We start from the raw sequence: 16,589 nt of genomic DNA on the forward strand, positions 1-16,589 counted from the left end.
GAGGCTCCATAAGGCCTTCCTCCAAATATCTCACTTGGTTATCCGTCGTCGACATCGCGTTGGCGAAGGCGGAGAAAGCCAGAGGAAAAGGGTGCCGTCTTACCCTTTGCCGATGGGGGCGCCAAGGAAGACAGACAAGGGGCCCTGACTCAGTAACCGGGATTGGACTGAGCCGTTATCATCGAGCTCTCCACTCTCCTTCGTATATTGTGGGGTAATTAAGAAACCGGGGAAGCGCTAAAAGCCACGGACCTTACCCGGAATGGGTAGCCGGAAGATGGCTGGAGACTGTTTTGCGGAGATGCCGAACATTACTCCAACCGACGCCGGGGCGCCGCTAGGACCGATTCGGTTTGCCGAGTCGACGGGCGGCGACGCCCCACTTTGACATCCTCCGATGTACCATTGACACGTTTGCAACGCACATTGCAATGACACCTGCAGCTTGTAGTTGGATCGGCAGAGAAAAATTCTCAATGCGATTAAAGTTTGATTCTTGCCAAGTGGGAACCTATCAATGCCCTATCTGAATCTGCGCGGGGCCAGAACAAGCATAGACAAGCAATTTCAACACCGCCTACTCGGTCCCTTCAGTATTTTACGAAATAGACTCTGTTTCTAAGGGGGCAAAAAACAAGTATCATTATTAATTCTTCCCAGCTAACTCTGTCAATGGGTGTACCTCCAGTACTAGTTTAGTCCCTTCGAGGTCCAGTAGTTCTTCAGGTCTCGAAAGAACGCCCACTTCAGCCCCTTGCCAAATCCCTTCTCCTTCCAGTCATTTATGCTCTCGGGGAAATGCGGCACTCCATCCCTCACAGTAGAGTCGTGCGCAATAATCACGAACACATTCTCATTGCAGTCAAACTCCTGGAGATGACCCACTGTCTTCGTGGCCAGCGGAATATCGTGTCCAAATGTGATGTCGTAGAGAGTATCCGTGGATTCCCTACCACGAGATCTCTGGAGTTCCTCCCACGCTCCACCTGGGCATAGGGAGATTCCGCTGTTGGGGTGATGGCATGGGTGGGGTGTGATGCAGTCCGGCACAGGGAGGTGCTTGGACGGCCTCAGGATGCCGGCATAGTGGCAGACGTCTCCTCCAAGAAGGACAAACGTGTCTGGTCCCGGGCCCTTTGTGGTTCGTGCAAGGCCGCATAGATGTCCCAAGGCGTGGCCGGGGCTATCCAGAAGGTAGAACGAACCGTCGCCGAAGTAGTCGAAGGCGCGGAACTGACCGATCTGGCTTGTACCCAGACCTTCAAAGGTAATCTCACGAAGGTTTCGGTCTCTAAAAGAAATCGATGGCAATTTTTTTTTTAGTCTTTCAGTTTGGGGATTCTACGCGCATGCGGGGGAACAGCCAAAGGCTGAGTTCGGCATGTACGAAGTAGTGAGTGGGTGTGGGGGTAGTAGCTCACGCGTAGTCGGCCTCCTTTATTGGAGATCTGGGGTTTGTCGGGGCCCCGGGAAGCATGGCGTCCTTAAATCCGGGGCCAACCACTAGGTCGGTAGATGCAGGAAATGTGGAGGGATCTCCGATATGGTCCCAATGCCAGTGACTACCCAGGCGCGTTAGCTGGTTTCCTATTTGAGATTTCGATCAAGGAGCTCCAAGTAGCTTCGAGCTTTTCCTTCTGCACGTCATGAGCTACTTGCCTCCATATGACTGCCTCGATGTCCTTGGCAGGTATTCCATTCTCGGCGAGAATATCAGCCACATTCTTGGTAACTTGGATATCGTAGTTGGTCGTCGGCAAGTATTCCACGATTGAAGGCGCGTAGTTGCTGTAATCCTTGCGAATGCCCAAGTCAAACACCAACTTTCGTCCCGAAGGGTGCTCTAAGAGGAATGAAAAAGAGGGTGAGTCTTTGAACGTTTCGAGGCCAGGAACCGGAGGCGCCATGAATCGCTCCAGGATCGCCGGGCCAAAGTTCACGGGGTTGATGACCTTGACCACGATAGTCTCTCGACCTTCGGGTAACTGGACAATGGAGTTGGATTGGGACATGGCGAATAGTTCGATCTTCGTTGTATGGTCAAAGTGTCAATGAATAGTATGCTGTGGCTCCTTTGGTTCAATAGAGCTTGCGTTTAGGAAATGTCCGGACACATCGCCTAGCTGCGTGTCGAGGCCCTTAATCAATGATTTCCGCCGCGGCGGTGCTTCTCTAATAATTTTGGTTGTCGTTAACACGAACGACCCATGTTCGGAGCCAGGATTCAGGACTGCTCGATGCGTCCTCGTGCATCGGTGAAGACAAGGGCGTCTGCTCCTCTAGCGCGTGGCTGGAAAAAGTCTAAGCTCGCCCCAGCCTACATTCTATGATTCATCCCCTAATAATTAACTAGCTCATCTCGGCAACCTTGACCGGTAATTCCCTTTTCGTCGACACTCTCACAATCCTAACACTAGCTCAAAATGCATTGCAACCAGAAACCCAATCTTTCCATCCCGTTTAACCCGGCTACCTCGATCCCCACAGCGGCAGGAGCGATCATCCCCATGGGGTCGGTGACAGCTTCAACTGCATAAAAGTCTCGTTCGGTCCCGTACTGCCGGTATTGAGATTTTGTGATCTTGATCTTCATCAACTAGTTTTTTTTACATTTCCTTTTCACACTTGACGTGAAAGGACCAGACCCTTTTGCTGTTGAATCATGTCCGACTCCGAGAAGAACGCTTCTCTTCAACAGGCTGAAAATGCCTCCGAAGGTGGTGTCAAGCAGGTGACGCAAGTCATCGACACCGTTCACCAGGACGAGGCGTTGAAGGTCCTAGAAACTTACATGGGGGAGAAGGAATGGACGACACAGGAAGAGAAGAAGTTGACTCGCAAGATCGACTGGAGGCTCATGCCTGTTCTTTGTCTGACGTACGGCCTTCAATACTACGACAAGGCTATGCTGTCCCAAGCGGTGTGTATTCTCCCCAGCATGAGGAATCAACTTACGCGGGTTTATTCTAGTAAAGTTCACTACTAACGGCTCCTTGATTACAGGCGCTTTTCGGTATACGCGAAGACTTGGGTCTCCTCACGGGCGACCGCTACTCGTGGACCGCTTCCATTTTCTATCTCGGCTTCATCCTCGGCGCGTATCCCATCATGGTTTTCGCCCAGCGCTTCCCGATTGAGCGCGTCGCTTCGTTCACCGTGACCGTCTGGGGTCTCACGCTCATCCTCACGACGGTGTGCAAAAACTACCAAGGCATTTACGCCCAGAGATTTATGCTGGGTGTCCTCGAGAGTGGTATTAGCCCTATGTTCATGCTCATCGTGGGCAGCTTTTACAAGAAAAATGAACAAGCTATGCGCATGGGGTGAGTTTGGTCCCGTCAATATTTCCTTCTCCTGGGCATCAACATCATCAATGGGACGGTTTAGCTGACAAATTCTCCTCGCGGCTTTTCTCTTCTCATAGCATCTGGTACTGCTGCACGGTGAGGTCACCTTGTCTGTAATAAAATAAGAGCAATCATACTAATACCCCTCACCGCTCAAAAGGGCTACGTCTCAATTTTCTCTCCATTGATCAACTACGGATTCGGTCTCGTCAACGGCGGTGTCTCGTCCTGGAGATACATGTATTATTTCGCCGCCGGCCTCACGATGGCCTGGGGTCTCGCTCTGTACTTCGTTCTCCCACCGGATCCCGTCCGAGCCAAGGGCTTCACCGAGCGCGAACGATACATCATGGTAGCGCGTCTTCGCACAAATAACTCTGGTGTTCGTAACAAGCACTGGAAGGGGGCGCAGATCAAGGAGCTTCTTCTCGACCTCAAGTTCTGGGTGACCTTCTCGATCGCCTTCCTGTCCATGATCGCCAACGGTCCGATTTCGACGTTTGCACCTCTCATCATCAAGGGCATGGGCTTCAGCGGGCTCAAGTCGCTCTTGCTCTTCATGCCCGCCGGTGCGTACGCCGGTACCATGCAGCTCATCCTCCCTTTCCTGGCCTACAAGTACAAGAACAACCGGGCCTACCTGGTCATGTTCGCTCAGGCGGGAACTACTCTTGCCGCCCTCCTCCTCTGGCTTTTGCCCATGAGTGCGACGGGAGGTCTTTTATTCGCCATCTACATCTTACCAACTGTGGGCTCTGGATACGCGGTTCTTATGGGTTTGCAAATCGCCAACACTGCCGGATACACCAAGAGGTCCATCGCCTCTTCAGGCATGTACATCGGTTACTGTCTGGGTAACTTTGTCGGCCCCTTGGTCTTCAAGCCCAAGGATGCGCCCCGATATGCTCCCGGATTCATCGTGGTCGTCGTGACTTCCATCGTCGCTGGCCTCCTTGCGGGTCTCTACCGTCTCCTCTGTGTGTGGAGCAACAAGAGCCGCGACGAGGCGGGTACTTCTGAGGCTTTCGATAACGCGTACGAGGACGATCTCACTGATATCAAGGTAATTGCCGCTCAAACTTCCCGGTCTCTGATTTACAACTCACTAACGTCTATGTCCATAGAATCCCCAATTCCGCTATATTCTATGATCTGTGATCGCGGTTTCGGGAGATTTGTACGGAACGCTTTTTTTTTTTTTTTGATATTGATTCTTTTGCGCGTCTCTACGGAATTTCTCACGTCTGCGGTGACTCATAGAGGAACTACGTGTGATGATGTGCCCATTTCGTTGCGGATCCGATGGGGCATACACTCCAAGGAACGAGTGCTGGGGGATGCCATTGATGTTAATACTTACTTTGGATAGTGTTGGCTTAATGAGCCCCGAGCTATCGTCTAATAAAATATGTAGCTAGTAGACCCTCGGTCCTCAGATTCAGTGAATTCCAACATGCCCTGAGCTGCGAGCTCATATTCGGCCACGGCTGTCCCGTTCTTTTCGTACTTGTGATGGAAGGCGAATTGGCGCCAACGATGCCAAATTCGCTTCAATGTGTTCGTCCTGTCCGTAGCCGCCCACTCCAAAGTCAATATCAGCTGGAGTTGAGGCATGCATGTTGGGTTTGAGCGCAGCTTGCAGCTCGGTACCAAAGTTGGGACAATCAAAGATACTACTTCGTATGTATTGATCAACCATACAGTACGAAGTACGATAGTGCATCCTCACACGGAGGATCATTTCGACAAGGTACTGGTATCTTAGGTGACCGCTGACAAAGTCGGAATGGGGTGGAGATATAAAAGTCTGCAACGGGGAGGAACCTCCAGTTGCTTCGTTCCTTCGCAGTCTCCAATCCAGGATTTTGAGGGACGATTTGAAGCTGCCGATTGGAAAATCTCCAAAATCTACCCCACACCAATCTCCACAAAAATCTCCACAGTTGCATCGCGCTAGTGACCCCGCATTTTCGCGTTTCCACGTGAAAGACCAATTTGGGAAACTAGCACCGATGAGCATCCAATTGTAGCATCCTCGCAGTGCCCACCTGGACCAGGTGGAGTGCCGAAGGGTCTTGGTGAGTTGACTCTGATAATTACCCCCTCCAATAGAGGAGCCGAGCCTTTACCAGTCCCCAAATTCCTTCCTCCTGAAACTGCTCATCCCCACAACTCTCGGCATCTCTGCTACACGCCCACCTTTCCCCAGAGATCAGGAACAACGCGATCAATCGTGCGTCACGACGGGTTACCGCGAGATCTTCCTCTGGAATGATCTTTAACGTCCCCCGGTTTCGGCTTTTTGTATAATATTTCAGATTCCTTAATCGCCATGACCGACGTGGTCGGGGACTGGCATCATTTTAATGGTCGCCAGGTCAAGCGGAAGCGAGCAGAGGTAGTCTGCGTCTTCTGCCACTCCAAGAAGATAAAATGCGACTTGCAGGTAAGCTTCGCACCTCATTCACCCACCTATTATCCATCTCCACTACCACCATCATCATCCTCTTCATCGTCTTCTTCCTCTTCATCGTCTTCTTCCTCTTCATCGTCTCATATCGCAGGCGTTTGCTAATCGTGATATCGCCCTGCAGAGTCGGAATGCCCACGGCCACGAGAAATGTTCCAACTGCGACAATCCAGACCGCGAATGTCGACTTCGCCCGTCGAATCGTGGCAAGAGGCGCTACAGCAGCACGGCCTACGACGGGCGTCGTGATCGCGAGCGCCCAAGAAGGGCCATTTCTCCGTCGTCAAGTACATGTGCCTCGTCCGGTATCAACGCCGTCCAGGAAGCCCGAGAAAAGAATGCCGGCCTTCCTTCACCCGACAATACCACCGTCCTGGACGTAATCGAGCTGCCGCCCTCTAACCAACAACCACAAGCCATGCCATCCCCCAATGGTGTCGCCGTCTCGGGCCCCGTTCACCGCACCGCTGTCATACAGGGCGTACCCGACTCTTCTCACGCGCATGTACCTCATGGACCCTGCCCACCAGTTTCAGGTACATCCCCCAGCGAAGGCCAAGGCCGCAGTCACCTCGGCGACGTAGACACGGGATTTCTCCAAGTGTACGGTCCAGAGAACCAGCTGTACGCCGACCAAACCGAACTCGAAGCCACTCTCGAGGCGAGGCGGCGCTTTTCGCACCCTCACCAACAAGAGTTGCTGCAAAGCTTCGCCGAGACGTACTGGGAGTACTGCTACGCGTGGTGTCCGGTCCTCGACAGAGACACCTTACCCGAGGAGCTGGCGCGGTCGCCTCTCCTTGCCAACGCGCTCGCCTTAGCCGCGAGCCATATTCAGCCGCCGTTGGTGCGTCATGCAGGTCCGGAAACGTACTATAAGCGGGCCAGGAACATATTTTATAACGATGAAGAGGTTGACGGCTTGATGACGCTCAAGGCGTTGGCTCTCTTCTATTGGTGGGCCCCGAAGCCGCCCGCGACGGTTCATCGTGAGTGTCTTCCTCCTCAATTAGATTCGCCGAATATGAGGATCGAAGTAACGTGGCTAAGGCGAACTTAGGGCATGCGTCTTGGTATTGGACTTCCATGATAATACGCCACGCACAGCAGATGAACATCCATCGGGAACCCGGCCTAAACCATCCCCTACGAGGTAAACTGAATATTAGTCTCCGCCGAAGGATTTGGTGGACTGCATTTGTGAGTGACAACTGTACTCTCTTGTCCTGTTTTCATAATATTCTAACGTGCCTGGCCGCCCAAGGCCCGCGAACGTCTCACAGCCCTATGCCAAAGCAAGCCGTGCATCATCGACCCGGACGACTGTAACATCGAGGAACCCCAACCGTCAGATTTCGCCAGCGATCCCATCTCCCAGCACAAGGGCAAGATTTTTATCTATTGGGTCCGGCTCTGCGCCATTATCGGCAAAGTCGCCAAAGTGCTCTCACGGACATCTCACCTGGCAACCCAGCCCTTCCCCGTCCATCTGCACCAAGAACTAGTCGACTGGGTCCACTCTCTGCCGCCTGAGCTCCAGCTCCCCATCGGCTCCGGACGCACCGCCTCATTCGACCGAGACGTCCACCAACTGCACCTCCCATACCTCACCACCATCATCATCTTGCACTTAAAGAGGTCCGCCAATGACCTGCCGCAGGCCCTCCCGCCGGCCATCTTAGCGGCGTCCTGCATTGCGAGGATATTGAGGGATATTCTGTCGCGGGGGAACGCGCGGTTTTTGATGGCCATCACTTGTTGGTATAGCGGTACGGCGTTCATCCCTTTGCTCCAGGCGTGCAAGATTGAGCAGTTTGCCCAGGAGGCAGAGGAGGGGCTGGATGTCTTGGAGTGCGCCATGGACCAGCTGAAGAGCATGTGGGCGTCGGCTCATATCATCAGCACGGGATTCGAGCGTCTCAGGAAATTGTCCCCGGACAACGTTATGAATGAGAATGGTGCTGGTATCGGAGGAGGGAGGGGGATCCCGCCCACGCAATCTGGAGTCAACTTTGAACCAGCTGTAGCCAGCCATGCCCAGGGCGAACCCGAGGTGTCGACAATGGCCGCTCACGTCGGCGAGTTTGACTGGACGCTTCTCTTTCCGTTCGTCACTCGCTCGACGAGTCGTATTGCCGAATGTCTTCTTGCTGACAAGGAGCAAGGGGCTGCTACGAGATGCCTCCTCCCTCTTCCCGAAGACTATCTCTTCCACGAGACTTTATTGACGCAGTATCAGGATCTTCTTAACTTTAGCGCTGAGTATCCCCTTGACTTTTCGGACATGAACTTTTCGTTATGATTGGGTTTCTTTTTTTAAATCTGTATAGTATGCATGGTAGGATTTGTCTGGGAATGGCAGGCTTGATATTGAAGACATATTTTATGATATTAATAATTCGATGAAGAGACTCATCGTACCGTAAAAGGCCTAGTTGACTTGATTCGCGGACTCAGATCAATGCCTCATCAGGATGATTTGTGTGATCAGACTACTTGGAGAAAGCGTATGAAGTGATTCAGTGAACAGCGTCTTAAACTTGCCCAAAACCAAATGACGCGAGAAAATTCGGAGTGAGTTTCTAAGCTTGACCCGAACATTGACACATTTAGACTTTAAGTGTATTCCAGTCTAGCTTTATTGTATCTTACGTTTTGCTCATGATTCTAAAACTAAAGGGAAGGAGAAGGAAAAGGAAAAGGAAAAGGAAATGAAAACATATACAAAAATAAAGAAACAAGATAGACAGATCAAAACAAACTTGACGGACGCAAAGTAGTCTTACCAAACAAGGCCAGCAACTTTACTGCAATTCCAAAGTCTCGGCCTTCTCGACATACCACGCCAAATCGCTGTCGGGATCCATCTCGTACTCCGTAAATCCATTGCCCATAAACCTGAAAGAGTTTGCAGTATTATACTTGATTTCGAAATCCTCACCGCGGATGTCACTCAGCATGCGATTAAAAAGATGAGCGCTCCCACCAAAAAGAGCAGTAACACGCCCATCGACACGATTTCTCTTATACCAACTCTTACAAGAACCAGTCCAAACGAGCGTCTTGTGAATCTCATCGCAGTACCTGATAAAGTCGTCGACCTTATCCTGCTTGGGCACGACGTACTTGATATCCTCGGTGGCCATCTTCTTGATCCACTTGACGAAGTAGTCGCCGGTCCAGTTAAGGGACTCGACCAGGGAGCCGTGGCCGCCGAGGCAATTGGGGCCCATCATCATGAAGTAGTTGGGCATGTTGGGGACGGCGACGGAGATGTAGGACTCGGGGTCTTCGGCCCAGGCTTTTTGGAGGTCGACGTTGTTGAGGCCTACGATGGGGAAGCGGGGACGATGGGAGACGTCGAAACCAGTGGCGCAGACGACTGCACTGGGGTTAGCCAAACGTGGTTCCAACATAGTTCCTGCCAGTGAGGTGGGGGTTTTAGGGGCTGTACTTACTGACATCGACCTCGTGGACCTTCCCATCGGCCGTGTGGACAGCGTTCTCAGTGATCTTCGTAATGCCGCTGTTCGTGAGGTGGCAGTTCGGCTTGAGGAAAGACTCAAGATATCCAGGGCCGGGTGTAATCCGACGGCACCCAAGCTCCCACTTCGGGATGAGCTTCTCGCACAAGACGGGATCGTGGTTGAGTTTCTCAGCCATCTGGTCCGCCGCGAGCTTCATGCCCTCCTCGTTATTCTGGCCCTTGACGAAGATGTAAAAGGACTTGTTCGTCCTGTGGATGATACCCTTGCGGTGTTGGAGGTGGTAGTCGGGATCATGGAATCGCTTCCTCTCTTCGTCGGTATATCTCGGGTTCGGGTCGGCGTCGTCACGACCCAAGTGCTTGGAGGGCGGCGCACGATAGTACACCCACGAGGGGCCTCTGATGAAGTTGGTTACCTCCGTGCCGGGGAGCTTCACCATCTGGGGGACAATCTGGATGCCGGAGGAACCGTTGCCAATCACGGCGATCCTCTTGTTGGAGTAGTCGTAGCTGTGGTCCCATCTGGCGGAGTGGGTGATGTGGCCCTTGAAATCGCGAAGACCTGGGATGTCGGGCCAGTTCTCGTGGCTACAAAGGGAGAGAGAGAATAAATTTGTAAGCTACAGGGAACAATGCGATTTGTCGAGGTTAGTAAAGGCAGTGAACGGGATGAGACTTACACCAGGACACCTTGAGACGAAATTAAAACGTGGCAGAACTCGTCGCGCTGCTGGCCGTCCTTCTCCACCCTGACCTTCCACTGGCCCAAGTCATCTTGCCACCAGGCCCCGACGACTCTCGTGTTGAGTTGGAGGTCGCGATCTAGACTCCACTTCTTTACCGTGTGCTTGATGTAGTTGAGGATGTCGGCACCGCTGGCGTAGAACCTCTCCCAGTCGGGGTTAGGATCGAAAGGGAAGGCCTGGAGATTATCAGCGTTGATTCAGAGCTCAACGACTCGACTCAGCGCCTTAAAATCACTTACGTAGATGTGGGCAGGGACGTCACACTGCACCCCGGGGTAGTTGTTCGCAAGCCAAGTCCCACCAACATCAGAGCGAGCTTCGAATATCGTGTGTTCGACGATATCCCGCATCTCTGGGAAGCGGTGCTGGAACTTGTGCGCGATCAAGAGACCGGAGAACCCGGCGCCGATGGTGATGACCTTGACTTTCTTGGGGGTGTACGCGAACTCGGGGTTCAGCTTGAAGGGGTCCGTGACGCGGCCGTTCGAGGCAGCTGCCGCGGCGGCTTGCCTGAGGGCATCGAAGCCGTTGGCGAGCTCGGGTAGCTCTGTTGCGGGTACACGTGAGAGGTCATTGCCGTTGAGTAGGGCTGTTGGCTTTTCCAACACCGGTGGATCGACGGGGGCGGTCATGATGAGAGATAGGGTGAGAGGCGAGAAGGGGTGACGAGGTAATGAGTGCGTTTACCAGTTCTTGATGACTGCTTGTGAGGAGTACCACAGAGACCAGGTGGAGTACAGGCGTTGGCGAGGCTGAGAGAAGTAGGATTAAATTGGATAAGTAGTTGAATGCGAGCACGTAAAGGTAAGTCTCCAAAGCCTCAGAGAATCAACAAAATCTCGAATATTAATAATGGCAAGGAATCAAGTTTCCCTTTGCACGTCGGCTTTTCAATGTATCGTAATATTGGAGAATCTTGGACAGTCTTACGATTGGTATCATTTGGGGATGCTCCGCTCTTGCCTGCCACCGGCAATGTGTCGTTTGCTCAATAACACAATGCCGGGTGGGCTTAACCTTGGACCGAGCTGAGCTAGTCGATTGGAGCTGTCCCAATCTCTCTGGTTGGCAAGAGATAGTGTTGCCTTCTCCACAGTGAACGGTAAACTACATTGCGCCGCCCAAGGGACAAGACAGGACCCGAAGAAGCCGCTTGGGCCCAGGGTCCAAGAGAGTGTGGAGGTTGGAGTTGGAGCGGAGAGTAGGAATTCTTTACCGAGACGTGGCAATCCTAATTGGGATTACCGGCCACGGCCAGCGAAAAGCAAGCATGAACCCTTCATCGACGTTAGCGTGCGGGGACGCAGATACGCCACCGATCCGTCTCAAGACTATCACTAGCGTCAATCAAGCCGCCGACTAAAGCCCCGAAGCAGTGGAAATTGCATGCGGGGTAAGAGAATGATCCTGGTGGAGGTTTACCGACGGAGGGGGATGGTGGTGCTGCAGACGTGCGAATACGGCAACACATACGCATGGGCGTGCAGGATTTCTGGGAATTGAATTGGTAAAACAACGATGATATCCGGAATCCGGGGTTCCTCGGCAGGTAAAGAATCACGGTAATAAGAGTAGGAGAAAGAACCAAGGTGATATCATCATTGTCGTACCATTTCATCCCCAATCGTACCATTTCGCCATCTCGCCCATCATCACCATCACCATCATGCCTCTTCCACGCTACACCTACACAGGTCCCATCGACCACACCATCCCCCCCAATCTCGAAAAAGTCCGGGGCAAGTCCGTCATCATCACCGGCGGCGCCAATGGCATGGGCGAGGTCTGCGTCCGGGAGTTCGCAGCAGCCGGCGCCTTTGTGACGTTTGCCGATCTCAACGCGGCCCGTGGAAAGGCGATCGAGGCCGAGCTGAATGCCAGCACCAGCGAACCTCGATGCGTCTTTGTCAAGTGTGACATTCGGGACTGGGACCAGCAGAAGGTCATGTTTGAGACTGCCAAGACGAAGAGTCCCAGTAATAGCGTTGATATAGTGATCGCCAATGCGGGCATAAGCCGCAGCTCTGGCGATAGCTTGTGGAATCTAGACGGTGAGTCTCCTCAGTGCCGCATGCTCAGATTTGATGCGATTGCGAGCGGTCCTGAATGGGTTACTCACACGTATGAACTCTTGTGTAGATCCCAACGGAGAGCCCACCAAACCAAACCTCAACATCGTCAGGGTGAACATTGACGGGACGTTCTACACGTGGAGGCTTGCGGTACACTACTTTAGGAAGCAGCCCGACACTGAAGAGAGAGACCGATGCTTCATCATCACGGGAAGCATGGTTGCCTACATCGACTCTCCAGTATGTCTACTTCCCCCATGCCTCTTATTTTGTATCTACGTTGCATTATCATGTCGCCTCGGAGCTCCCATTCTCACACAAAGTGTCTGTTGCAGGGAAACTGGGAGTATACTGCCACCAAGCATGGTCTCAGGGGCTTCATGAAAACCGTCCGCCGGTCCAGCTGGGAACAGGGCATTCGCATCAACTACGTCGCCCCGTGCTGGATTAAGAGCGCCATTCGTACCGCAGAGTACGAGAAGTGGTTGATTGACCGTGGAGTCGAATTCGGAGAGCAAATTGATGTTGCCGGCTGCATGTTGAGGATTTCCACTGACAAGTCCATCAACGGTAAGACCTCAATAAGTCTTGGAACAATGAGTTTTTATGCCCCTACAGAGCCAGTCACTGACACCTAGTCTAGGACGATCGCTTATGATCACCCCTCGCTCAGTGGCCAAGGAGGGATTCATGGATGTTGACAGGGAAGACTACCGAGACACCCCGGAGGATGCGTATATGAAAAAGACTCAAGAGTCGCAGCTCGTCATCATCGAGGACAAGTGGCTTGACGACTACAAGGTCCGTGTATATAAAGAAGATTAAAATCAACCTTGGGAATTTGAGATTTGCAAAATCCTCTCAAGCTCCGGCGTGTTTGATTGTGCCTACAGAAAAATGCCGTGCCTGTCAACGGAGATGACCTATCACCGGGGCCACCCACCGGGACGGGGACTGTAGGACTCTGCCGTTTCCTGAAGCATGTCTGGTGGAAAATCCGCTTCGCCTCGTTGGAATGATGAAGAGACTGGTTCTGGTCTGGAGAGGGCAATCTTAGACGTTCTGGGCGCCAGTTTCCACTTTTCAGCCTTTTCGCCGATTCAAATTGTCCTAGCTCCCTCCTCTTGTCACGGAGGAGACCACAATGGGACAGACCGTATTGATTCAATACACGCATATATTATTTAACCGTATTAGAACGTTAGCCAAGCCCTGGCCAAAAAAGAAAAAGGAAAAAGAAACGAACAAAAAAATGCCCACACCTGGGATCGAACCAGGGACCTCATCATTGCACTAGGTCGTACTAGTGATGCGCTCTACCACTGAGCTATACGGGCTTGTTGCCGGTCTGCTGTTGGAACGGAGCAGGGCGATCTGGCCAACAGAAGGGATTGCAGAGATACAAAACAAAGAAGCAGGAGCAGGGGCCCGGATACGGAAGAGGTCACAATTCAGAGACTTGGTCGATGGTGCTGAACAGGATAGGATCGGCTACACGAAGATCCGGTTTTGCGCAGAACAAGGGAGACACGACGGCCTACATTATTTCTGGGTGGATACATGCTGCATCGACAAATTGAATAACAACGAGCTCTCAACGGCGATCAATTCTATGTTCCGCTAGTACCAGAATGCAGCGTGCTACGTATACTTATCGGATATCTCGGTTGCCAGCTACGAGAAAAGCTAGCACGCGGGGCTCGCATGGGGCCCAGCCTTTCGAGCGCACAGATGGTTCACGCGGGGCTGGACGTTACAAGAGCTTCTAGCACCGGCATCAGTCGAGTTCCTCACACAGGACGGCCGGCGCTTGGCGACAAGAGGTCTCTCGAGCAATAGATCCACAAAATCACCGGGATCGCGATTCTAGCCCTGAGGGGGCGGGACCTTTCTCGGTTGGATACCGAGGAGCGGTTCAGATGGGCGACGGCACGCCAGACCACTCACGAAGAGAATTGGGCATATTGTCTTCTGGGCATCATTGGTATCTTCATGCCGCTTATATACGCGAAGGGAAGACAAGTGCAGTTCGTCGGCTGTAGAAGGAAATTCTTGAAAAAACCAGCGGTAGCACGACTGGATTTGAAACCGGAAGACGTACTCATGCTGAGCCAACTCGCCTTCGGCGTCCTGCTCCGGCCTCCGAACTCAAGGCTGTCACAGCTCGAAATCAACCCATCGCGCTGCAAGAGACACTTCATGCAATTGATACCACCGATACAGGCGACCCCTATCGCAAAGTTAGTAGGCACCTTCGTCCATTATCTCCCCGGGCAGCTGCATACCTAAAGGACCGAGGCGCTGATATGCTCCACAGTACGACCCTACCACCCTAATGGTGACTGTCACGCTTGCTATCGTGGTCGTGAGTCTCACAGGATTTGCAGTGACGCGGAGCGATCATAAAGTCGGCTCACTCGACGACAGCGATTTCTGGTTTCTCCCCCAGTCTAGCATATTGCAAGTCGCCGGCATGTTCTTTCGCCTACTTTGTCGGAGCCGAGCAGCACAACCCAACAACACAAACAGGTCTGCGTCGCCCGCTCACTGGAATAACTGGCAGTGGCTGGGAGCCACGCCGCAAAGAAGAAATGCTCCAATGGTCGTCAGAATGGTCTAGTGGTCAAGTAGGACATCGGGAAGTCAACGATCTGTCGGAGTCTGCATCGTGAGACGTCACATCCAAGAAAAAGGAAAGAAATTTTAAGATAAAAAGAGGTAATATTGAGAAAAGAATAGTAAAAGAATAACCTTCGCGGCAGTGCTCCGACAGGGAACGACTGATTGCCCGCTGCCGCAACGTCGCCCTTCGCCTTCTTCTACGCTGTTATTCTTCATTGAGATCTATTCCACGAAACTAGAGCGGCCTTTGCCTTTTATATGTAAATGAGGGTTGGATATGCGGCACTTCGGGCTTTCGTGGCGGCACCGATCCGCAATGTGGCGGCGCCGCAGCCCATCGCCCTACGCACCAACACACTACGATATTTCTTATTCTAGGGACAGCTTTGCACTATGACGTTCTCTATTCTAAGATATTTTCTAACCTGTAATGGTTTCTACCCTAGATTTAGCTATCGTGGGCCGCCATGATTTTTTACTTGAGCTTTCTTTAGTTTATTTAATCCGTTTTCCTAGTATTCTCAAGATGCGATATGGCTCATGAACGATCGTAATGCCTCTACGTAATTCAATATTTAACGAACGGTCTCTGTAATGGGATCGTAATATTATAGGCTGAGCCTGACTTTGGCACTCGGCTTACCTCGGCCGAGAATTACAGTTACTGCGCGCTGCCCGATTGCTGCCCGGTATTTGATGCCGGAATGGAATGTTTCCTAGCCCGAATCTCGACCGCTTGCACCTAGGGGAATCACGTATCGCTTCACCTCTTTGCGGAAACTTGCTCTGGCGCTAGTCGCCCCGTGCTCGGCCAATGTTGACCCTGCTCCGGCGCTAATCCGGCTAGCGCCACAGAGTGCGAATTGCTTGAACTATAACCGAGGGAGCTGATAACGGCCACCTCCCGGGGGCCATGCATATACGCCCCAAGGGGCAAAACAGAATACCTATACTGCCCTTCTCTCTATATGCCTTGGTACCGTACGTTCTTATAAGTACGCTAGTTTCCCTTTCTATCCTGAGTCGTCCCATCCCATTTTAGCTATGTTATTAGTATCCTAATCTTTCCTTCTAACAAAGTTATTTATCGGGTAGAAGATCTTCTCCCACTTCCCACTTCCCTACCCTAATAGACACTTTTGAGCCCTCAATTGGCAGCTGAAAGATATACTGCAGCCAATTGAGGGCTCAAAAGTGTCTATTATTCCGTGTCTCTGAGGTTGTTGATCATGACTGCTGCGACTCCGATTGTTCTGATCCGGCGCTCTCGGTGCGTGTCCTTAAATGGTCTGCCCTACGACCACTCGAGGCGGGCCGTTTTTGACGGCTGCTAGCAGCCGTCAGTCCTAGCGTTTCTGACATACGAAGTAATTGGTTATGTAATATGCGAGAAACGGTCATTCTCGGCAGAGTTTGCGGGTCGAGTGGCTTAGACCATGTTTATCAGAGTCGCGAGATCTAACGGGGATCCGGACGAATATCTGCAGTCTGCTGGAGCTCACCCGCCAATCACGCGCGACGGTATGGTCCCGTAGTCAACGTTAAGGTTGCTGCATCAAGTAAGATTAGCAGTGGAACTAAGACGGGAATTTTGCTGTTAGTGCGGCAGCAAAATGTCTGTGCAAATCTTAACACTGGCCCGTGCGACCACGTGGCCGGCGCGTACGTGAAATCACGTTATCGAAAAGAGGTTTGTCACGTGCTTTAGCGCCCGAGAACATGCAGGCGGCTAGCGACAGACCATAACGCCCGCATTCCGCCGCAATGATCGTGGAGGTCTCTGTCGTTGAACCATTCAAAGCCGACACGCACAAGGCACACTCAGCACAAGTCAAGACAGAGATT

At 52.2% G+C, this 16,589-nt stretch overlaps 5 protein-coding genes across 5 annotated transcripts; 3 read left to right on the top strand and 2 right to left on the bottom strand.

The window, feature by feature from the left end:
• Positions 1 to 690: 690 nt before the first annotated feature.
• Positions 691 to 2,012, bottom strand: SAPIO_CDS6742 (Uncharacterized protein; the record flags this gene model as incomplete). The annotated part of the gene is made up of 3 exons (XM_016788767.1): positions 691 to 1,291; positions 1,422 to 1,579; positions 1,656 to 2,012. The coding sequence occupies 3 exons, from the start codon at positions 2,010 to 2,012 to the stop codon at positions 691 to 693; spliced, it is 1,116 nt and encodes a 371-aa protein (XP_016641566.1).
• A 650-nt stretch (positions 2,013 to 2,662) lies between these two features.
• SAPIO_CDS6743 (Uncharacterized protein) lies at positions 2,663 to 4,498 on the top strand (the record flags this gene model as incomplete). Its single annotated transcript, XM_016788768.1, has 5 exons — positions 2,663 to 2,920; positions 3,004 to 3,323; positions 3,425 to 3,443; positions 3,508 to 4,410; positions 4,472 to 4,498. 5 exons carry the CDS (start codon positions 2,663 to 2,665, stop codon positions 4,496 to 4,498), a joined length of 1,527 nt encoding a protein of 508 aa, XP_016641567.1.
• A 1,181-nt stretch (positions 4,499 to 5,679) lies between these two features.
• On the top strand, positions 5,680 to 8,119 carry SAPIO_CDS6744 (Uncharacterized protein; the record flags this gene model as incomplete). The annotated part of the gene is made up of 4 exons (XM_016788769.1): positions 5,680 to 5,793; positions 5,942 to 6,806; positions 6,878 to 7,017; positions 7,082 to 8,119. The coding sequence occupies 4 exons, from the start codon at positions 5,680 to 5,682 to the stop codon at positions 8,117 to 8,119; spliced, it is 2,157 nt and encodes a 718-aa protein (XP_016641568.1).
• A 502-nt stretch (positions 8,120 to 8,621) lies between these two features.
• SAPIO_CDS6745 (Uncharacterized protein) lies at positions 8,622 to 10,682 on the bottom strand (the record flags this gene model as incomplete). Its single annotated transcript, XM_016788770.1, has 4 exons — positions 8,622 to 9,199; positions 9,276 to 9,892; positions 9,985 to 10,226; positions 10,290 to 10,682. The coding sequence occupies 4 exons, from the start codon at positions 10,680 to 10,682 to the stop codon at positions 8,622 to 8,624; spliced, it is 1,830 nt and encodes a 609-aa protein (XP_016641569.1).
• Positions 10,683 to 11,716: 1,034 nt separating this feature from the next.
• On the top strand, positions 11,717 to 12,947 carry SAPIO_CDS6746 (uncharacterized protein; the record flags this gene model as incomplete). The annotated part of the gene is made up of 4 exons (XM_016788771.1): positions 11,717 to 12,101; positions 12,190 to 12,362; positions 12,458 to 12,692; positions 12,766 to 12,947. The coding sequence occupies 4 exons, from the start codon at positions 11,717 to 11,719 to the stop codon at positions 12,945 to 12,947; spliced, it is 975 nt and encodes a 324-aa protein (XP_016641570.1).
• Positions 12,948 to 16,589: the final 3,642 nt, after the last annotated feature.

The sequence above is a fragment of the Scedosporium apiospermum genome (genome assembly GCF_000732125.1).
Source record: "Scedosporium apiospermum strain IHEM 14462 chromosome Unknown SEQ_SAPIO_0107, whole genome shotgun sequence".
NCBI lineage: Eukaryota > Fungi > Ascomycota > Sordariomycetes > Microascales > Microascaceae > Scedosporium > Scedosporium apiospermum.